This window comes from Oryctolagus cuniculus, chromosome 7 (genome assembly GCF_964237555.1).
Source record: "Oryctolagus cuniculus chromosome 7, mOryCun1.1, whole genome shotgun sequence".
Classification (NCBI taxonomy): domain Eukaryota; kingdom Metazoa; phylum Chordata; class Mammalia; order Lagomorpha; family Leporidae; genus Oryctolagus; species Oryctolagus cuniculus.
In genome coordinates, this window is record NC_091438.1 from 39,075,148 (window position 1) to 39,096,849 (window position 21,702).

Below are 21,702 nucleotides of genomic sequence, written 5' to 3' on the forward strand. Positions count from 1 at the left end.
TACAAATGGGGGTGGGTTGCTGGAGCCAGGTTGGGGCCGCAGATCTCTGTAAATCCTGCCCTGTGCCTGCCTGCTTCCTCCTGTCTCCTCTCCGGTCCGTCCAGCTCATCCCCTTACACCTGCCCTCCGTTCCTCCGGCAGAGCCACGGGCCTTCCTGAGAAGTACTGCATTGAAGCTGAACGCAAGGCTAACATCCTGCCGGCTACCTCTGTGAACTGAGTGGGAGCCTCCATCGCGGGGCAGATTCTGCCCTGTCTCTGGGTGTCCACAATTGCTGCTAACCTAGACATTTCACAGTTACAGATTAAATCTATTCTACTTCTCTAGGGAACGGCTCAGCTTTCTTGTTGTGGGGATGTGGCTACTCCGGGCATGAGGACACTCGGGGTGACACTCGGGGTCAGGGATGGGGGAATGCTCTTTCATGACTCTGTTGGCCCAGCGTCTCCTTTTGTGATCTCCTGGGATGTCCACTTAGAGGGCAGTTTGGCTCCCTGCCCCACGCCCAGTTCAGAGGCATTGCAGGGCACTGATGCTGAGCTAGGTGATGCTCTCAGGGAGGGGCAGGGACTAGGGCTGAGCTGGGCAGGGCTGAGGAGGGAGGGACTAGGGCTGCCTGAGGCAGAGCTCTTGCCTGGCTCCCAGCCATGACTCAGACTACATCTGTGCAGGGGTGGCGTTTGAACCTAGGGCATCCTGCTGCTGTCTCCACCCTCTCGTGCCAGAGAGGCAGTGCTGCAGCACAGACACCTGCCTCACCCCGTTCAGGGCACACCCAGGGCCCAGCATGGCTCAGTCCATCCACCCAGTCCTGAAACACAGCTGCCCCTTCCTCAGCTCACCTCACTGCTGTAAGTGGGGTTCCCCAAAGCCGTGTTCACCAGCTTTTACTTTCCTCACTCTTTTCCAAAGCCAGGAGCCAGGGGCTTCTTCCTGGTCTCCCACGCGGGTGCAGGGGCCCAAGGACTTGGGCCATCTTCTACTGCTTTTCCAGGCCATAGCAGAGAGCTGGATCAGAAGTGGAGCAGCCAAGACTCGAACAAGTGCCCATATGGGATGCAGGCACTGCAGGCAATGGCTTTACCCGCTGCACCACAGTGCCGGCCCTGACTTTCCTCACTTTTCAAAAGTTATTTAAAGATTTATTTATTTATTTGGAAGTCAGCATTAACAGAAAGAGAGAGGGATCTTCCATCTGCTGGTTCACTCCCCAAATGGCCACAACGGCCAGGGCTGGGCCAGGCTGAAATCAGGAGCCAGGAGTTTCATCCAGGTCTCCAATATGGGTGCAGGGGCCCAAGCACTCGGGCCATCTGCTGCTGCTTTCCAGGCATGTTGGCAGGGAGCTTGGATCGGAAGTGGGGCAGCCGGGACTTGAACAGGAACCCATAAGGGACTCTGGCAGTGCTGGTGGCGGCTTTACCCACTGCGCCATAACGCGGGCCCCTGCTTTCCTCACTTTGCCCCAGACTACTCTTTATTCCCTTTGCACTCGTGCAAGTAGGTGTTGAGTTCCTGCCACGTGCCAGCTGCGTTCTAGGCACTCAGGGAATACAGCACACCCGCTCCCACCCTCCTGAAAGCCTCCCATTTGGGCCAGTCTGCGCCTGCCTTGTCCCTGCAGGATGCTGCCCGTCAAATTTATTGTCCTTTTAAAGTGGTCTCAGCCTTTTCTGCAGGACTCTGGTTGTCTGGCTCCCATTTGGGGCTGGAGTGCCGGCTGCCAGCGATGGAGCCGCTTCCTTGTCTTGGAGGGGAAAGGTCTTTCTTGCAGCTGCCATCAGCCTGGCACTGTGCTGTCCCTCCAGCCACCTCCCCTCCCCGGGTTTGCCCCTCTTCTCAGCTCCTCAGCCTGGTCTTGTCTTCCTGGACAGGTCCTGCACCACAGGGGGCAGAGGACAGCTGCTGGGCGCGTCCCGGGTGTTTACAACGCCAGGTTACAAGGGCCTCAGGCAAGAGTCCTCTTTTCATAGGGCCCAGGGAGAGTCAGCAAGCTGCTTCCTGTGCTTCCTCTCCCTCAGGACAGCTGCCCCAGGCACCTCCTTCCCCTTCCCCACTGGGGAAGACTGTTGCCTCACCCAACCAGGCAGGCAGCTCCGGCAGCTGTTTGGGGAAGGGGCTTTCTCACCTTCCCAACTCAGTCCTCCTAACTGCAACCTTCCTTCCCTGGGAAACCGATGCTTTCCTCCTTAGGGCCTTTGGGAAGACACGGCACCCAGCCTGGATGGGAGAGAAGGCATGGCAATGCCGTGGAAGTCTCGGTCATCTTTCTACAGCTAGTGCACTGGTGTGGGTTTTCCATGAATGTAACCTATTACTCAGGTGATACCTGCAGGGACCAAAGAAGAAGAAGCCCTTAGCTATTTTAAGGGGGTCTCCCAGGAGAAAAAAAAAAAAAAAAGAGCCTTGGATTCTTGGAATTTACCCAGTCATGCATCTCAGGGCTGGAAAGAGTGAGCCTCTGTGGCACGCTGGTCAAAGGGGGTGCATGTTCCATACAGATTGCTGACTTCTGAGTCCATGGAGAGAAAACCAGGCCGAGTTCACAGATTGAAAGCAAGGGAAGCATTCGACCAGAGATGCTCTGGTGAGAACGCAAGCGTGTGGGGCCCGGCAGATCTGGACAGGGCCTGGACACAGGGCAGTGATAGGTAACATGGATAAAGGTCTGGCTTCGGGAAGGGAGAACGTGGCTGCCTCCGAGCAGGTGCACATCATTTGGGAGAGAATCTCAGAGTTCTGCCACCAGGGCGGGCCCCTCCACTCTCATCAGGAACTCTATCCATCTTGGAAGCAGCTCACAATGTGAAAGATTTCTTCTTTCAGGATTCCTGAGAAGCCTTGCCCAGGCTTCTGCAGGCTCCAGGACCAGCTAGTCCCTTGAAGAGGGACCCTCCTGAGTGCCAGGTGGGCAGTTGGGATCTGCAGCCAGCCAGCTGTACCTGGGCTTCTTTATAAACCCTCTACCCCCTCATTCAGGAGTGGCCATGGGGATAATTACAGAGAGAAGTGCCCTGGCTCTTGGCAGGGGCTGGCAGGGGCAGGTGATGTAAGAGTAAGAGTGGTGAGTGGTGGCAGAGGCCGCAGGGGGCTGTGTAAGCCCAGCTTGTAGAAGGGGTTGTGCCCAGAGACAGAGAGGAAGGTGTTCATTCTGTTGACTCGAGCAGGCCCCAGGCCAGGGAGGCAGCAGCAGCCAGCCTCCCTCTTGCTGTTCGAGGTTGGGGCTTTGGGAGCCATGCTTTCTGCCAAGGAAGCTTCAGCCTGCCCTCCCCGTGCTCAGAGGTGGAAATGAACTCTGAGCACCTCTCAAGCCACAGAAGCAGCCCGGGTATGTCTGGGAGGCTGCAAGAGGACTGCAGTGGTGCTGGGGAAATGGGAGATGCCATTTAATGCATTGTCTTTGTTCATGTGAAAATGCTTAAAAAAAAAAAAAAAAGCTCCCAAGATCCTGTTGACTTTGTTGTATGGGATCCTGATTCCTTTGTGTCTTCCGTTACTTATAAAGGTACATGTACATTTGTAAGCCCCCAAAGACTTCTGAGTCCCCAGTCTTCTGTGCTAGAGGTCTCCCAGTCATTTCAGAATCTGGCCTGGACAATCCACGGGTCGGGCTCCACCTTGCAGCTCTGACTCAGATCTCCATGGCACATCCCCTGGCTCCTGGTTGGGCTCCAGGCCCTACCTGCCTGCCTGCATCAACTGCCCACACCATGTGCTGCTGTGGCGTGGAGGCAGCCTCAGAACCTTTGCACCTGCCGCAGAAGCAGCTCCAGTTGGGTGGTGACTCAGCAGCCTGCCTGAGTGGCAGCCAAGCCAGGCTGTCCCTGACTCAGTGAGGGGCTGGGATGTCCTCCATCGCCCCCGAAAGCCTCGGCACCCCCATCTGTGACTTGGGTTATGGCTGGCCATTAATTGGTCTCAGTAAAAGCACTCTTATTGGGCTCAGATGAAAGGAGTTCAAAGAGTTCAAAGCCAGATGGGGCTTTTGGGGTAAGGAAGGGTGGCAAGCTGTTCAGGTGACAGCACAGGGAGACGCTGCAGCCCCAGACAAGAAGTCTGGGTACAGGGGCTGTGGGGCACAGGCAGAGTTCCTTACTCTGTTTTCTCACTCTCAGCCCTCCTAACTGCTCCTCTGCAGCTTGGGAGCCTGGGGGGCACCTATGGGTGCTTACTCCAGACCTACGGTCTCTGGTCTCTTCCTATCCTAGGCTGCTGCTGCCCAAGGCACCCTGCCCTCCCTATGGGTCTGAGATATACTGGGAGAAATCGCACTTACCAAAAATCTTCATTTCCAGCGTCAGAGTCGTCCTTGATCTGGCTGTCTTTTTTTTTTTTTTTTTTTTTTTGACAGGCAAAGTTAGACAGTGACAGAGAGACAGAGAGAAAGGTCTTCCTTCCGTTGCTTCACCCCCAAATGGCCACTACGGCCGGCGCTGCGCCGATCTGAAGCCAGGAGCCAGGTGCTTCTTCCTGGTCTCCCATGCGGGTGCAGGGCCCAAGCACTTGGGCCATCCTCCACTGCCTTCCCGGGCAGAGAGCTGGACCAGAAGAGGAGCAACCGGGACAGAATCCAGTGCCCCAACTAGGACTAGATCCCGGGGTGCCAGCGCCACAGGCAGAGGATTAGCCTAGTGAGCCGCGGCGTGGCTGGCTTTAACTCACTCAGCCTCCCTCTGTCTCAGCTGCCCCAGCTCATGCCTCTCCCCAGGGTGAAAGCTCTGTGTCTCATTCTTCATGTTCAGAGAGTCCCCTTGGGAAGAGGCGGCCGTCAGCTCAGCGCTTTTGGCAACTGTTGTCTTTAAAGATTTATTTGTTTACTTGAAAGGCTGAGTTACAAAGAGAGAGAGAGAGGAAGAGACAGAGGGAAATAGGGGCAGGGGAGAGAGATCGATCTTCCATCTGCTGGTTCACTCCCCAAATGGCTGCAACAGCTGGGCCTGGGCCAGGCTGAAGCCAGGAGCCAGGAGCTTCTTCTGGGTCCCCCAGATGTGCACAGAGGCCCAACGACTTGGGCCACCTTCTGCTGCTTTCCCAAATGCATTAGCTGCGATCTGGATGGAGCAGTTGGGTCTCAAACCAGTGCCCATATGGAATTCCGGCATCGCAGGCAGCGGCTTTACCTGCTATGCCATAACGCTGGCCTCTGCTTTTGAAAACTGCAAGACTAGGACAGAATTATCATTAAGGTTTTGGGTAGAGAAAGGAGAGTTCAGGGAGTGGCAGTGGGGAGCAGAAGGGTCTGGGGCTTGAAAGAAACTGTTCAGGGCCAAGGAACTGACCTGCATGGATCCTGGAGGAAGCCTTGTCCCTGGGCTCTTGGGGGTGAGCACCAAATCACAGAATCTCAAGGTTGGATGGGACCTCAAAGACCTACTGATGCTTGCCTCTTCTCTGTGAATGCTACTCAAATGAATGGTCTCCGTTTGCATACCCCAAGAGACAGGGTGCTCACTACCTAATAAAGCAGCCCAAACCATCTCAGACCAGACCTGACGTTTGGGAAAATCTTGAGGGTGAGTCAGTGTGCTGTCCCAAGCAGCCAGTGCATGGCTCTGGTTCTGCTCTCCAGGGCCGCACAAAACAAGCCAAGGCTCTTTTCTAAGACGTCCCTTTCAGAGGACCCCCACCCCAGCCACTGTGCAGCCTGACTCCACGTCGGGAGGCACCTGGTGCTCCGGAAAAGCAGGGCTCTGCTGAACACTGCAGGGAGAAGATGCCGAAGGCAGGAAACTGCGAGAAGCAGGGATTTTTTTTGAATTTTCCCCTTGAGCTGGGCCTGCTGACTCCTCCCTTTCTCCTGGCAGTGCTGCGTGGCCCTCTGAGCTCCGCCTACTCTGGCTACTCTGGCATCACCTTCCTCCCCTGGTGTCCAGGCAACAGGAAACAAACAGGGAGGACAGAGTGAAAACCAGTTTGGACGGGCTTAGAGGGGAAGGCTTTCAATGTGACGCACATCCGGCGTTCCCCTGGCGCCTCTGGCTCCCACACACCTTCCTGTGCAGCTGTGCGGCTTGGGGAGGGGGTGTAAGGCAGGCCTTCGGGGCGCCCGTGGAGGCGGAGCAGGATCACGGTTCCGTTCTGCAGGTATGGGTCAGTGACATCCAGGCAGCAAAATCAAAAGCAAATGTCACTTCTTCAAATTCAGAGATCCAAGTCCCATTAGGTATGTGGATTAATTCAGCACCAAGTGTCTCCTCTCTGTCTCTCCGGCCATCCAGGCAGATGCACGTTCAGGATGATCCGTCTTTGCTTACCTAATCCAGCCAGAGGGCTCCGAGCTCAGCGAGGTGCTCAGCTGCTCTGGACAGAGGTCCCAAGAACTTTCGTTCTCAAGGATCTTCCCTCTCCAGGCCTGAAAGAATCAGTCGCTGTTACTCTGGGATTCATCCTTTTTAACTGCGTCTGTCAGCGCCGTGGCCTATTTCGTGAGCCCTGAGCGTTTCTTCCAGCCACCTCTCTGTACCCAGTCCTCCCCCTGGCGCATGGTTGAGCTGCTTCACTTCACTGTTTCAACGTCATGTCCTGTGGGCTGGGCCTCGTGCCGCGTGCCCTGACTGCCCTGTGGGCCAGGGGCTCCTTCTTCTCTCATCTTCTTCCCGATGCAGGGGCCGCCCTGGAAGGACAGAGACCAAGTCCCCTCCATGACCATTTCTCTAGGGCCTAGCACAAAGCCCTGTCACATGGGTGAGGGTTCTGCAGGATGTGGGTGATCTCAGCGAGGTGGGTGAAGACACCTTTTGCCTTCGAGATCTCTTAACTTGGTTTTGCTCAGCTCTTCCTCTTTGTGTCTGCTCACCCCCGTGGTAACAGCTCAATTGATGACCCGCAGTCAACACCCTTTGCCATTGTTGTGCTTTGTTGGCATGGGGGGTGGGGGGGCGCTGGGAAATCCCTTTCAGGGATGGGGCCTGTGTTTCTGTTGTTTGCTCTTTTTGAGTCTGGGTCAGTCCTGAGACGCTGTTTCATGGGAGAGATTGGGTATATTCAGACTCCCTCTCAGGTCCCTCTTTCGAATGGGCCTGTGGGAACCATTGAGGCTTAGGAAGCTGGAGCAAAGGCTTAGGGAGTCCCTGGGCCACTGTTGCCCAAAGCTCTTACCTGCCAGCCCTCATGTGGGCCTCAGCCCCTAACCCCAACCCACATCCTCAAACCTCCACACACATGGTGTTCATCCCTCTCACTGTAACTAAGTAACCCTTCCTTGTCAGAGGGCAAACTGCTCCCACCACACCACTGGTGCCATCTCCAAGGCTCTGCCCTTCTTGTCCTACCCTGGCCCCACTGGGCAGTCCTCTATCCCCAATCCCTTTTGCTGAGAGCTGGGTGGAAAGAAAGCAGCTGTATGGGGCCAGTGCCATGGCACAGTAGGCTAATCCTCCGCTTGAGGCACCAGCATTCCATATGGGCGCTGGTTCTAGTCCTGGCTACTCCTCTTCCAATCCAGCTCTCTGCTGTGGCCTGGAAAAGCAGTAGAAGATGGACTGGGTGCTTGGGCCCCTGCACCCACATGAGAGACCAGGAGGAAGCACCTGGCTCCTGGCTAAGGATCGGCACAGCTCTGGCCATTGCGGCCATTTGGGGAATGAACCAACAGAGGGAAGACTTTCCTTCTCACTGTCTGTAACTCTACCTCTCAAATAAATAAATCAAATCTTCTTTTTTTACAAAAGAAAGCAGCGGTAGCACCTCCTTGGCCTGTCCTGTACAACGCTGTCTAGCCACAACTGTTCAACACCACTGCCCCCAGACTCTGTTCTTGGAGAACTGCTCTCTCCAGGGGAGCTCCTCCCTGGGCAGCCAGGGGTGAGCCCAGGTCTCTGTGGGGACTTTGCACAGGGGGCTGAGGAGCCTGCTGGTTGTTGGAAAGGGCCAAAGCTGAGAGCCTGGGAAGAGGGCTGGGGTGGGGATGCCTGGGTAGGGGACGGCAGGGATTACAGGGTTGGGTGGAGTTGCTCTGAAGGGGATTTTGGAGGAAGGGCAGATGGGTGGCCTCTGCCTGTCCTTCCACAAGAGGTGCAGGCATTGGGCTGTACCCTACCTAAGGGGCAGCTGTTGGCTTCTCCGGTCCAACACTGCCTTGCATCTCCTCTTCTGTGTCTCCGCTCATTCATTTCAAGGCCCCCGTCTTTGCTATTGTTTTAGAATAAAAGCAAATGTCACCTCCATCAGTGCTATGCTCCTCTGGACAATGCACAGAAGAGGAACACTTATACCGGAGAGCTATGAATTCTTCAGGGGAAACAGGGCAAAGCAAGAGGCACTTGTGGAAATTCATGTGTTGGGTCCCGGACCATACCCTGGGCCTACCACTTCCTCTGTCTCTCTCTGAACCACTGGATGAACCACTTGCATTCTGCGTGTGCCTGTCTCTGCTCCTTAACTAATCTCTGTTTTTCCCAGTTTCTTCCTTTTCCCTCCTTGGGGACATTGAGGGAAGCCCCATAGTCTCCTGATGTGTCTTGACCTTTATGGGGCCTGGAGGAGAATGGGGCATTCGGGTGAAGACAGTGGGGAGAACGCAGAGGGAGTAGGGAGGGGCCTCCCAGGAGTGGGCCCTCTCCTTTTGCTGAGGATATGCTCCAGAGACACACATGGGCTGTGGGCTGGCCCTAGGAAGGGGGCTGTGGGCTATACCCATACCCAGCACCCTCACTCCCCCCAAGTTCTGCAGAGCTCCAGGCGCGGGTCAGGAAGGCTGGCAGCTGCTTTCATAGGCCCCAAACTGCAAGGAAGTGGCCACTAGCCCTTAGTAGGTCAGGGGGACCAATGAAGTACCCTGACTTCAGGTGCTGAGGGACCCCCGGGTGGTGCCTTCACAAGCAACTGTGCTTCTAGGGGCATCTAAGCCCTTGATAAACACCCCCCCCCCCGACTCCTATCTCCGAGGGTCAAAACCAGACTCTCCCGCCCCCTCATCCCAGTAAGTCTCCCACTGATGGACCCTGTCTTCCAGTTCACTTTGGTGTCAGAGCCCCCTTTATTGTCAATAACTTCCTCTCTCTTCTCCCCAAAAGCCTTTCTCAGAGCGTAACCAAGCTGTGAGCATTGGTGATGAAGCAGGACATCAGAGGTGACAATTATTATGGGATTAAGTCTCTCTATATACTCCTTAGGTAGGTTCAGGCACATCTGGATCCCTGTCCCAAGTCTTGGGGCACTAATCCCCATGTACCCTTGGGATTCTCCCAGAGTTAAGGGATGAACATCTCGCCAAACCCAGGAATACTCTTGGTCTCATACATCTTTTTTTTTTTTTTTAAAAAAGATCTATTTATTTATTTAAAAGGCAGAGGCAGAGAGAGAGGGGGTGGGGGAGAGAGGTCTTCTATCTGCTTGTTCACTCCCCAAATGACTACAATGGCTGGAGATGAGCTGATCTGAAGCCAGGAGTTTCTTCCAGGTCTCCCACGTGGATGCAGCAGCTCAAGCTCTTGGGCCATCTTCTGCTTTTCCAGGCCATAGCAGAGAGCTGGATCAGAAGTGGAACAGCCGGGACTCGAACCCATGTCCATATGGGATGCTGGTGCTGCAGGCAGAGCTTAGTCCACTACGCCACAGCTCTGGCCCCTCTTGTAACCCATGTTTTAACCTTACCACATTAATTCAAATCCCAAACTCAATTCCAATCCAGTTGTAACCCCAATCCCAAATCAACCTCAACCTAGGCTTTGATATAGACCCAACTATAGGAGGTACTTCAAGAAAGTCTGTGGGCCAGCGCTGTGGTGCTGTAAGCTAAGTCTCCGCTTATGGTGCCAACATCCTATATGGCATCAGTTCAAGTCCTGGCTGTTCCTCTTCTGATCCAGCTCTCTGCTATGGCCTGAGAAAGCAGTGGAAGACAGCCTAAGTCCTTGGGCCCCTGAATCTGTGTGGGAGACCTGGATGAAGTTCCTGGTTCCTGGCTTTGTATCGGCTCAGCTCTGGCCATTAGGGACATTTGGGGAGTGAACCAGTAGGTGGAAAACCATTCTCTGTCTCTCTATCTCTCTCTCTGTTCGTAAATCTGCCTCTCAAATACATAAATAAATAAAATATTTAAATAAAATTTGTTGAAAATGGAATTAAGAGGTAAGCTTATTTTGGTGCAAAGATATTTTTGAAATCCACATGTAGCTTTTTCACAATCCACATTTCCATGAACTTTTTGAAGACCCCTTGCATTCCCCAGTACAGCTGTAAATAAAACTAAAACCCAAATTGTCACCGTCACACAAATCCCAGCCGTAAACCCTAGCCCGTTCTAGGGCAATTCAAATGCTGACTGCAGTCTCAAAGCTGACTTCTATCTCATTCACAGTTTCAAGTAACCGGGGCCTGCACTGTGGTGCAGCGGGTTAAAGTCCTGGCCTGAAGTGCCGGCATCCCATACGGGCATCAGTTCTAGTCCCGGCTGCTCCTCTTCTGATCCAGCTCTCTGCTATGGCCTGGGAAAGCAGTAGAAGATGGCCCAAGTCCTTTGGCCCCTGCACCCGAGTGGGAGACCTGGAAGAAGCTCTTGCCTCCTGGCTTTGGATCGGTGCAGCTCTGGCCATCGCGGCCATCTGGGGAGTGAACCAACCAGAGGATGGAAGACCTCTCTGTCTCTACTTTGCTCTGTAACTCTTAATTTTTTTAAAGATTTATTTATTTATTTGAAAGGCAGATTTACAGAGAGGCAGAGGCAGAGAGAGAGGGAGGTCTTCCATCTACTTGTTCATTCCCAAGATGGCTGCAATGTCTGGAGAGCTGCACCGATTGGAAGCCAGGAGCCAGGAGCTTCCTCTGGGTCTCCCACGTGGATGCAAGGGCTCAAGCACTTGGGCCATCTTGCACTGCTTTCCTAGGCCATAGCAGAGAGCTGTATAGGAAGTGGAGCAGCTGGAACTCGAACTGGCACCCATATGGGATGCTGGCACTGCAGGTGATGGGTTTATCTGCTACACCACAGTGTCCGCCCCACTAACACCAATAACCTCAGTTCCAGCCTGCAGCCCAGCTCTAACATTAGCTCAAGTCCAGAACCCAGTGAAACCCCTGCTGTGCCTTGCAGTTTAAAGGAACTATGATCAGACCCCTTTCTTTCAGTCTCCCTCTTCCTAGTCCCACCTGGTTCCCCCTCTACCCACCTCTGAGTTGCTGTCCTTTCTCCCATGAGCAGGTCTAGTAACTCACACACCAAGTCCTTTTCTTGGACTACTTTGCCCTGGGAGCCAGCATGTGTGGGTGTCCCTCACCTCGGCCCCCGCGGCATCAGCTAGCTGAGCCTCCACGTTTCTCCAGGCTTCTGTTTCCCCATCTGTAAAAGAGGGGTAATGAGCCCTGCTCTCTGGAGGGTACAGGAAATCTCATAAACCTAAAAATAAATAAGGAAATAAGGATATTCACTGTGTACATCTCTTTGATCACAGAATGCTTTGTTATTGTTGGGAATTCAGGTAGAGGGATTTGGAACACCGATGCGTGGACTCCTTGTGCTTCCTTATTGTTGGGTCTTATTTTTCTCAGAGGGGTAGGTCCTGGCAGCATCCCCGAGCTCCATAACTCTCCCCAAGGCTCTTCCCCCAATGCCCTTCCCTTGCCCGCATCAGGGCTGGTGAAGAACCCTAGGGTCCCTTGATGGAGTCCAGCTGTACTGGTCCTCTGCTTTCTGCCTTTGCTTCAGCCTGCCGGGAACTGTGCTGGCTTAGTCACCCCAAGACCAGTCTCAAGACCCAAGGACATGGTCTGCATGAACCCTTCAAGGCCTGGCAGAGTCTCCTCCTGGAGACTTCATGTCTCCTCCTGGAGGCCTTCATGTCTCCTCCTGGACATGAAGCCAGGACACCAAGGGATTCCCCAAGGCAGCACACACAGCTGGCATTGCTTGACAGAGGCAGCCTGCCTCCCTCGCACCCCAACACTCCCTAGAGGGATGCAGACACCAGGCACGCTCCTTCCTAGTCCTCTCCAACACCCACCCACTCGCCTCTCTCCCCTCCACACACACCCCGATCCTCTCCACTCAGGCCTCAGTGAACCACATTTACACCTCCCATGTGCCAGGTGAGGATCCAATTCCCCACAACATTCTGCCTCCCAGGGATGACCCCGAGTCAGGCATGGGTGGGGGCAGAGTTCCAGAGAGGACAGCCATGGGGAGAGCCTGGTGCTGCACGCACCCCTCCCTCCCCTCCTTCAGCTCCCTTTGAAGAGCGCCCCTTTCATGTGCCCCAGGCCCCAGCGTGGAGAAGGGTCCATTCCCCTGGTGCACCTGCTCCCAGACCCCCATCTGAACAGGTTGGGGTGGGAGATTCACTGGAGGATCAGGGATGCCTGCAGGGGCTGAACTTGGATGCAGGAGGCTGCTCTGGGGTCAGGGTTAACCCTTCAAGGCCTGGCCAACCTTCCTCCCCCAAGCCTGGCTTCTCCTTCCTCTTCCTCACTTCTCCTATGAAAGGAGGCAGTAAATAAGTGGTGAGGGGAGCTCTGTGGACGCTGAAAAATGGGGCAACTGTTGTCACTCCGAGGACGTGGCCAGGAGGAAGTGGAGGTTTAACAGGTGCCTAATTACACATCCCTCTAGCCACCCTGTGCCACTCTCGGGACCGGGAAGAGCTTGGGTGAGGGCTGGGTAATGCCTGGGTAGGCTATCCTGTCACCCCGCTAATTAGGGTTCCTGGGACTCCTCCCCAAGGCGGGGACCAGGCCCCCTCCCTCCCATTGAAATAACTCTGGCTGCTCCCCAGCCGGCCACTCATTGCACCTTCCTGCCACCCCGGGCAGTGTCTGGGCCCTCGGCTCCCCTCCCTCCACCCACCCCACACACCCACCACCACCGGCCCACGGGATACCCAGCCCCAGCGGAGGAAACACCGAGTCTAGAGCCATGGGAGTTCCAGGAGCCTTCCACCTTCTACTTGTGTGCCTGAGCCCAGGTATGGGGCTAGGCAGTGGTTAGAGATGCCCACCAGCATGAGGCCAGGTGGGCAGGGAAAGTACAGCCAGGGTGCACGGAGGTGCCTGCAGAGCTGTTTGAGAGGCCCTAGTGGGCACTGCTCAGCCACATCTGGCTGCCCCCTGGGTTTGGATATTGCTAAGGGGGCTTCTCCCCAGGAGAGAGAGAGAGCCTGTGCCTGAAGGCTTGGCATAGCATGTGTGTGGCTCTGAGTGGATTTCCATGGTGCCACAGAGCCTGTGGGGCTTGCGCAGGGCGCAGGTGTCCTGAGTGCATGCACTGAGAGCAGGACAGAACTTGCTTGGGGTTACCTGTGGGAACTGGAGGTGGGGCAGGAGTCAGGTGAGCAGCAGCACTGGTGGGGGAGGGGGCTTGGGGAGCAGCCCGGTAAGAACCCTGTTGGCCTCTCAACTTTCATCAGCTGTGTGCTCTTGCCAGTGGGAGGGCCTCTCTCCTCTCTCTCTCCTCAGTGGGGGGGCGCTGCTTGCCTTGAAGGGCCAGAGACAGGGCTGCTGTAAGTCTGAGTGGCCTGAGACCTGTGCCCTGGGTTTCCTACGCTGTGTGGGTTCCAGGATGATCACCCCCCTGGGGCACTCTGGCGGCAGTGCTCAGGTTTGGTATTATGGCTGCCTGCCCAGCTTGGGGCAAGTCCCAGCAAGGGCCATTCTGTGCGGGCATCGCTGGAAATGTCTTTTGAGCTCTTCCTGGGGTCTGAGTTTGGGAGAAAAGGGTGTGAGGGTGGCGTGCACGAGGGGGTAGCATTTCAGTCTGTGTGTGAACGATCGCATTTCCTGCAACACCTCTGGGGCTGAGCCCACTCAGGAAGCTGCCGCTGTGCTGTGGGCACCCAGACACCTCTATGTGGTGTGTGTCTAGGCATGAACCCTCCCACACGTCCAGAGGGAGGGTTAGGAGTTGTGGAAGCAACCTGAAAATTCAGAAAATTCAGCAATAAGGAAGCTGGGGTAGACATGACTACTGAGGTGACACCAGTAAAAGTGGCCAGTCCCTGGTGTGTCTGTGCTGGGACAATGAATCACCATTGTTCTCTTCCTTGCTGGGGCTACTGTGACTCCTCCTGTCCCTGTGTCCCCCACCTAGCTCTCTCTTCCACCCTGGCTTCTTTCCCACTCTCCAGTCTCTCTCTTCTCTCATGTCTCCTGGGTCGACCCCCTCTGTCCCACAGCAAGAGGAATCAAAGCAAGACACCAGGAACAACTTCTCAGAGAGAGGGAGGGGATGCAGAAAGGCTGGAACTGCTGGCAGGAGATTGAGAAAGCTAAAGAGACTGAAAAGCTGGGGTGAGGCTCCAAGGCTGGGTACAGCAGGGTGGGGGTGCTTTTCTTCCAGCCGGTCCCTCCTTGCCAACCCCTTTCCCCGAATACTTACCCTCCTGCCCAGCTGGCCACATGTTGTGGGAAAAGAGAAACCTCCTCCGCGTGGGTTGCACCCGGCAGCTCTTCCCCAGGGTGGAGCCTCTGCTCTCAGCTGGGTTCTGGCACATCTCTAACCAGCTTTGTGCCGCCCCAGGATCTGGCAGGTGGCACTAGGATCCTTATCTCAGGAATGAGCTGGTGTTCTCTAGGCCTGGGGCTGGAGGAGGCAGCATCACCAGGTCCCGTTAGGGCCCCAGCAGCCAGCCTGCCTGCTCTGGGTGACCCTGGAGCCTAGCTGGGTTAGGGCATGGCCCGTGGCCCAGCCAGCATTTAGAGAGGGTGTTGGGAGAGCTGACAGTGCCTCTGTTGGCCTCTCTACAGCCAGGTTAAGCTTGCCAGGCAGGGCTTCTGTAGATATGTCTGGTCTTGAATGAATGCACACGAGACCATACGAGCATGCAGGGGGGTGTGTCTCCTGGATTAGTGGGTAATGCTTGCGTGCGATTGTGTGCCTGAGTGTGTAGGAAGGGGGGACTGCATGGGTATGTACCTGCTGTAGTAACAGTGCGTCCAGGTGTTGATCTGTTTGCCTAGGACAGTGTAATTGTGTGTAAGGGGGTGGTCCCCAGCAAGAAGGACTGTGCAGAGTGATGGCTGAGATCTGGAACTGGGACTCCGAAGGATGTGGTTGACTCAGAACAGAATGCAGGTGGAGGGGGCGCAGGCTGGGTAGGGGTCTGAGGAGGGAGGGCTGCAGGAGGCTCGGAGGCAGAGAGCTGAGTGCCAGGGTGGGGCCCCGGGTCCATCCTCTCTCTTATCCCTCTCTAGGTCCAACCGGTTAGGGCCAGCACCAGCCTGGGGCTTCAGGGTAGGGAGGGAGAGGAGCTCAGTCCTGAGCGTCCGGATCCTGGCTCCTCACCCCAGCTGCTTGCCTCTGACTCAGGACAGGAGGGGCCCCAGTGGGAACACGCATGTGGGAGTGGCTACACCTGGGCTGCACAATCACACAAGGGGAGAGATGCATCGTCACAGCACGTTCACACTGTCCTACACAGACAGACACGTGCCATATACCTCACTCACCATCATACATGAGCAGTCAGTCACATGTCATCACATACCACCTGGGGCACACCAGCCACGGTCACACGACCACACACACACACACACACACTCATTCATGTACAATAGCACACTCACATTATCATATAAATATATAAGCAGCACCCAACTTCGTCAAGATGAATGATTTCCTTATAGTACACATACATGCACAATGTACACACGTGTACATATTCCACACATTATGTAGTCATGGATACATACAAGCCTATACACCAACACATATTTACATGCAGTATAAATACAGCTACACAAACAGCATTCAGATGCAAATCTAAACAGTCTTAGAATATATACATGTGTCCACACGCGAACACACACACTGCCATAGCATCAAACATGTGACGCAAGGATGCAAGACATGTCTCTATGACATCATGCACACACCCAGACATATACACTAAGCACAGCCCATGCTCCCTGTGGAAGCCGCACTGAGCTCTGGATGGCAGCTGATAGACAGTGATGGAGGGAGAGGATGAAGCTGATGGCTCAGCCCTGGCCCTGCTCCCCTCTCCCCACCTGCCCTACCCTTCCCCTAGCACTGCTGTCCGCTGTGCGGATCAACGGGGATGGCCAGGAGGTCCTGTACCTAGCAGAAGGTGATAATGTGAGGCTGGGCTGCCCCTACATCTTGGACCCTGAAGACTACGGTCCCAACGGTCTGGACATCGAATGGATGCAAGTCAACTCAGACCCCTCACACCGGGAGAATGTGGTGAGTGCTGCATGCAGGGTTCTCCTTACTCTACACTTCAGGGTGTCCACCTCCTCCAGGAGAGGCAGAGACAGTAAGGACAACAAGACCTGGAGCTTCCCTGAGGCCTCTCAGAGAAAGTGGCAACAGAGAGAAGAGCTCTGTAGTCATGAATGGAGCCAGCCAGTCTAGCCCCTCCCACCCCCTTCCAAAGGGAGGGTGAGGTAGGTCCCTGCCCTCAAGAAGTTCTCAGCTTGACCTTATCCTTCCCAAAGAGCCTGGTCTCACCATGCTACAAGGCCTGAGCGGACCAAGCACCAGCATTCTCCTTTTGCAGTTGAGAAAACAGTCTAAAGAAGAACAACTCAGCGAACTGTCCAAAGCAGCCCATCCACACAGCCCTCCTTGGCTCTGCCTGGCACTTCCCTCTCTTCTTCACAGTTCCTGAGTTACCAGGACAAGAGGATCAACCATGGAAACCTGCCCCACCTGCAGCAGAGGGTCCGCTTTGCAGCCTCAGACCCCAGCCAGTACGATGCCTCCATCAACCTCATGAACCTGCAGGTATCCGACACGGCTACCTACGAGTGCCGGGTGAAGAAGACCACCATGGCGACCCGGAAGGTCATTGTCACTGTCCAAGGTATGGCCAGACTCCCCTGGGCTCCACTTCCCCAGGCCCCCAGGGCAAGGGCAGCTTGGCCACTCTGAGCCCGGCTCTACCTCTTGACGGAGCCCTGGCTCTTCACTGCCTGTTTCATTGTAGCACGTCCTGCAGTGCCCATGTGCTGGACTGAGGGCCACATGACAAAAGGCAACGATGTGGTTCTGAAGTGCTTTGCCAATGGAGGCTCCCAGCCCCTCTCCTACAAGTGGGCCAAGATCAGCGGACACACTCACCCCTACCGGGCTGGGTCCTACCACTCCCAGCACAGCTTCCACTCCGAGCTCTCCTACCAGGAATCCTTCCACAGCTCCATTAATCAAGGTGAGGGGTCTTGGAGAGGACACGGCAGGACTGAGCAGAATAACAGCAACTCTGGGGCCTCCTGGGTCTTCTCTGGGTTCTCACTGGCACCACTCAAACCTGGAAACCCCATGGGAGACTCCTCCTCTGGGCCCGTCCCAGGTGGAGCTGCTATGGAGGAAAGAAGAGAAGGCAAACGTGGAGAGTTAGTCAAAGACAGGATAGTTAATTTAGAAAGAGCAGGGTCTGAGATAGAACTGAGTCTGAACCCTGGCTGGGACACTGGCTGGCAGCAAGTCTCAGGCTCCTGGCTTACCCACTCTCTGTGTCTTGATTTCTTGATATGTGATTGGGGAACACTAACATGTACATTTCTAGGGTATGTGCAGGTTCAGTGAAAGGGGGTATAAGCCGAATAATATTCACGCCCAGAGAAAAATAGAGCTGGCAGAGACCTTGCGGTTCCTCTGGTCTAAACCTGTTCTCACCACGGTGCAAAGGAGATCCCAGCTCAGAGAAGGGACACCTGTCCTTAAGGTCATGGAGGGGACTACTGGTGACTGCCCTGGTGTTGGGAGAGGGGCCCTTCCTTGCCTCTGTGTCTCAGCAGGAGAGAGGTGACTCACCTGCAAAGAGGGGTGGGCCTGTGCATGTCCCCTCTCTTTCCAGAATGGGTGTCCCATTCTCCCCAACCCCACCAGGGGCTGAGGCTGGGGTGGGGGGCTCTGCACCTCACCATGTCCTGCTGATGCACCCTCAGTTTCAGGCCTGAACAACGGGGACCTGGTGTTGAAGGACATCTCCAGAGAAGACAACGGGCTGTATCAGTGCACAGTGGCCAACCATGTGGGCTACAGTGTCTGTGTGGTGGAGGTGAAGGTCTCAGGTAGGTGCATTGCCCTGGGGACCTGAGATTGTGAGGTGGGACTGCAAGTGCTTGGGCTCTGTTTTAGAGTCTCTGCGTGAGCTCTGCCTCTGCCTGCAGCAGCTTCAAGCCCTAGGATAATGGTGCAGACCTACAGGGTTACCTCCTTACTCCCCAGATCTTCTCACAGGGCTCCCTCTTTCCCCAGACACTGATCCATCACCCTGATCGCCTCTCCTTCTTCCCACAGACTCCCAGCGCGTCGGCATGATCATCGGCGCAGTGCTGGGCTCTCTGCTCATGCTGGCCTGCCTGGCCGTGGGCATCTGGGGGCTCATCTGCTGCTGCTGCGGGGGCTCCGGGGCTGGAGGCGCCCGCGGTGCCTTCGGCTACGGCAACGGCGTCGGGGTCGGCGGAGGGGCCTGCGGCGACTTGGCTAGTGAGATCAGGTAACACCTGATGCATGCTGCATGCTGCGGAGCCGGCAGGGAGCCGGCGCCCTGCCCTCCTCACCCCTGCCTGTCACCGGCGGCTGGGACCCTCACCCCAATCCCACGCCATCGCCACGGAGTGCTGGGACCTCAGCATGTCGACCTGCCACCCGCCGCATGGCTTTCTCTCTCTCCTGTCCCACCCCCACACCCGCCCTTATCTGCCTCTCTGCTCCACCGCCCTCCACTCCCCTCCTGTGTGTCTGTCTTGTCTAGACTGTAAGCTCCGGGAGAGCAGGGACTTTTTTTTCCCCACCTCTCCCCTGTATTGCGCCGGTGAGAATTCTGACATAAGTATTTAAGAAGTTAATACTAGTGCTAGAAACTGACATTAGAAGCAAACTAGAAATAAAAATAGAAAAAGACTAGCAGTGCTAACGATTGCAATGCCTTGGGGAATAGAAGGAAAGATGGAGAAGGCTGAGCGACAGGGGTGAGGAGGTGAGCGCGCTCCAGCTTGCGCAAGGTCAGGGTTGGTTAGGAAGGAAAGGAGGAAGCAGCTCTTTCTGCACGTCTGCGGCTCGCTCCCTGCCGTTGCAGCGCTTCCACGAGAAGTCAGGAAGGGACGGACGGTGCGCCTGCCGCGGGCCGCCTGCTGTGGGCTGTCCCGACACGTGTGGACACGCCCCACCCGGAGGACCGGGTCGTCAGCGCAGGGAGGGGCAGAGAGCAGAGCAGGTCGAGGCCGAGGGAGAGAGGCGAGCGGCAGGTGGAGGGAGGCGCGGGAGACGAGAAGCTGCCACGAGCGCTCCGCCCAGGCCGTGCCCACGCCGCGCCGCGGAGCAGCCCGCTCACCCGCCCGCCTGTTGTTTTCCACAGAGAGGACGCCTTGGCGCCCGGGTGCAAGGTCAGTGGGCGCGGCAGCAGCGTCACCCACCTCCTGGGGTACCCGACGCAGAACGTCAGCCGCTCCCTGCGCCGCAAGTACGCGCCTACGCCCTGCGGCGGCCCCGAGGACGTGGCCCTGGCGCCCCGCACCGTCGCCGCCGCCGCCTGCGAAGCGGGCCCCTCCCCGATCTACGTCAAGGTCAAGAGCGCCGAGCCGGACGCCTGCGCCCAGGGGCCGCTGCCTTGCAAGGACGGTCTCGTGGTGTGAGCGCGCGCGCCGCACCGCTCCGGGCTGCGCCCCGGCCGGGAGGAGGGTGCGGGGCTCCCTGCCCGCAGCTGGGGACACGCTCGGGCCGGCGCCCACCTCGCTGGTTCCAGGCCGCCCGGCGGCTCGGGGCTGAAGACTTAGGAAGACAGGGTCTCCTCCCCCAAAGCGGGAGGAGCCGGGAGAGGGCGGAGGAAGGCTGTCCGGCACTCTCTTTGCACCCCGGGGCCCGACGCTTGGGGAGAGGGAGGGAGGAGGAAGAGGAGGCAAAGACCGAGAGCGGCTGAGGCCGGAGGCCCAGTGCCCCCAGCTGCGACAGGGGGCTCCGGGGGTCCAGGTGGGTTGGGGGTCTGGATTGAATTGTTGACTGTGCGAGATGTGAGGTCTGAGTTCCGAGGCAACCGTGTGAGCAAATAAAAAAGCTTTAAGACTGGAGACCGAGGTGGCCCTGCATTCCCCCGGAGGCTTGGGCAGGGGCGGAGCGCCTACCTGGGGATGGAGGAGGTAGCCCCTTGTTGCCCCCTACCTCCGGCCGCCTTCCTGTACTGTCTGCTTCCTCTTCGTAGATCCCTAGAGCTGTAGGGGGCTCTCTAATCCCACTCCTTCACCACACAGTTGGAAAAGCTGAGACCCTGCATGCCGGACTTTAAATCCAGAATCCCATTTTTCATTCCAGGTCAGAGAAGATGACTTCTGAACGTTCCCGGCTGTTCTCCGCAGCCTCCATTCCTCCCCTCATCTGCACAACCCTGTCTGCTTTGTCTCTCCTCAACAGCAAGGAAGGGTTTTGCAGTCAGACTTATACCTTAAAGGCTTCCTAACCCAGCCCTCCCTTCGGTGGAAAGGGAATTAGCATTTAATTGAGCATCCACTGAAGGCCAGGTGCTTGTTGATATTTTGTGCTATTTATTCCTTATTTTATTCCTGTGAGATTGCATATTATCCCCGTAATACAGATGAAGAAAGTGAGGTTCAGAGGAATTGGGTCTCTCGACCAAGGGAGAGAAGATAGTAGTTCAGGATTTGCCATAGGCATGCCTGAATCCAGGACATCAGGCTGTGTCTCTGACATGTGGGTTCCTCGCACAGCATTCCTGACAAAGACTCTCCCACCCTCTTCTTGAGTGCCTCCTGTGGCAGCTCATGAGCTCCCAAAGCAGCCCATTCATTCAGCCTCTCACTGTCAGCATTCAGGGGAACATTTCTTTCCTTGAACCGGGTTTTGAGTCCCATGTAGCTTTCATCCCTGGGTCAGGTTCTCTTAGGAAGCTGAGAGCATCACATTTGCAGGTCATCTAATCCTGGAGGACCATGGGGTTGTGTTCCTTCAGGGGGCTGTGGCAGGCACATGACTGGACGTGGACTGGACATGTGTCTCGTCTAGGAGTAGGGGTCTTGAGCACAGCGTTCCAAGCTCTCTCCGTTCTACTGCGTCGCCCAAGCCACCTGCCGTGGAGAGCACAGACTCTTTCTTCTCTCTTTGTCCTTTTACTAATTCTTCCTGCTGCTACGCTAGGGCTGCATGAAGTGTGGGGTGTTCATGGATCTCAAAGTACACGGGTTTAGGAAGCCCCGGGAACTTGCATGGTTATATGTAACCATGACGTGAGATGATGGATTGGGTATTTGCAAAAGGGGGATGATGACATTGCTGGGTCTGGCTTGACAGAGCCTGGGAGAAGAAAAGAGAGAGAATGGTGAGACAAAGGGAGCCAGAGACACTTGACTTAGGGGGGTGAGGTTCTTGGGGATAGGCACAAGGAGGAAGGGGAACAAACATTTATAACCTTTATTTGGCCATATGTAAGGGCACGTGTCAGATGACTTCTTCATAGGTAAAGAGTTCGATCTTCAGCAGGGCACTGTGCCCGGTACACATCTGCCCTGATGAGGGTGACCTGAGGGGGCCACTCCCAGGCTGAGGAACCTACTGTTTCATCCTCCTGCAAGATGGTGAGGGATGGAGGCAGCCAGATTGTGTCCAGTGACACCTGCTGTCTCCTTTTTTCCAGGAAGTAGGGAGCCATGTTCAGACTTAACCATCTGAGGGATGAGAACAGCTGGGCTCTGGTTCATTGCAAGAAAAGCTCATTATAAAGCAGCAAGAGAGATTTCAGAGAGACTCTGGAATCAAGTTCTGGTTAGAGTGAGTCAACAGGGAAGCTGGGAAAGTC

The 21,702-nt window shown here is 55.8% G+C and overlaps 2 protein-coding genes and 1 long non-coding RNA gene across 5 annotated transcripts in view; 2 read left to right on the forward strand and 1 right to left on the reverse strand.

Moving 5' to 3' along the window:
- Positions 1-7,674, forward strand: part of CFAP45 (cilia and flagella associated protein 45) — a 37,093-nt gene extending 29,419 nt beyond the window's left edge. For both annotated transcript variants that reach the window (XM_008264244.4, XM_070077490.1), the window contains exon 12: positions 142-7,674. In XM_008264244.4, the coding sequence (XP_008262466.2) occupies positions 142-220 (79 nt within the window). In that variant the 3' untranslated portion in view covers positions 221-7,674. The remainder of the gene's footprint in view (positions 1-141) is intronic.
- A 1,802-nt stretch (positions 7,675-9,476) lies between these two features.
- Positions 9,477-15,958, reverse strand: LOC138850518 (uncharacterized). Its single transcript, XR_011390346.1, has 3 exons — positions 14,307-15,958; positions 13,229-13,405; positions 9,477-11,279 (listed from the first exon to the last, which is right to left on the reverse strand). It is a non-coding gene; the product is annotated as an uncharacterized lncRNA (long non-coding RNA).
- Positions 12,712-19,963, forward strand: VSIG8 (V-set and immunoglobulin domain containing 8). 2 transcript variants are annotated; one of them, XM_002715268.5, is made up of 7 exons: positions 12,712-12,897; positions 15,958-16,133; positions 16,554-16,755; positions 16,879-17,100; positions 17,846-17,965; positions 18,195-18,393; positions 19,255-19,963. In XM_002715268.5, the coding sequence occupies exons 1-7, from the start codon at positions 12,849-12,851 to the stop codon at positions 19,529-19,531; spliced, it is 1,245 nt and encodes a 414-aa protein (XP_002715314.1). In that variant the 5' UTR covers positions 12,712-12,848; the 3' UTR covers positions 19,532-19,963. The 2 variants fall into 2 exon arrangements, with proteins under 2 accessions (XP_002715314.1, XP_017201254.1); XM_017345765.3 differs by having other exon boundaries at positions 12,713-12,897; positions 17,840-17,965.
- Positions 19,964-21,702: the final 1,739 nt, after the last annotated feature.

Bases quoted from the DNA above. Each gene is read 5' to 3' on its own strand.
- VSIG8 (XM_017345765.3), top strand. From the start codon at position 12,849: ATGGGAGTTCCAGGAGCCTTCCACCTTCTACTTGTGTGCCTGAGCCCA. The intron at 16,134-16,553 runs GTGAGTGCTGCA...TCTTCTTCACAG, and splicing joins CCTCACACCGGGAGAATGTG to TTCCTGAGTTACCAGGACAA. The intron at 17,966-18,194 runs GTAGGTGCATTG...TTCTTCCCACAG, and splicing joins GGTGGAGGTGAAGGTCTCAG to ACTCCCAGCGCGTCGGCATG.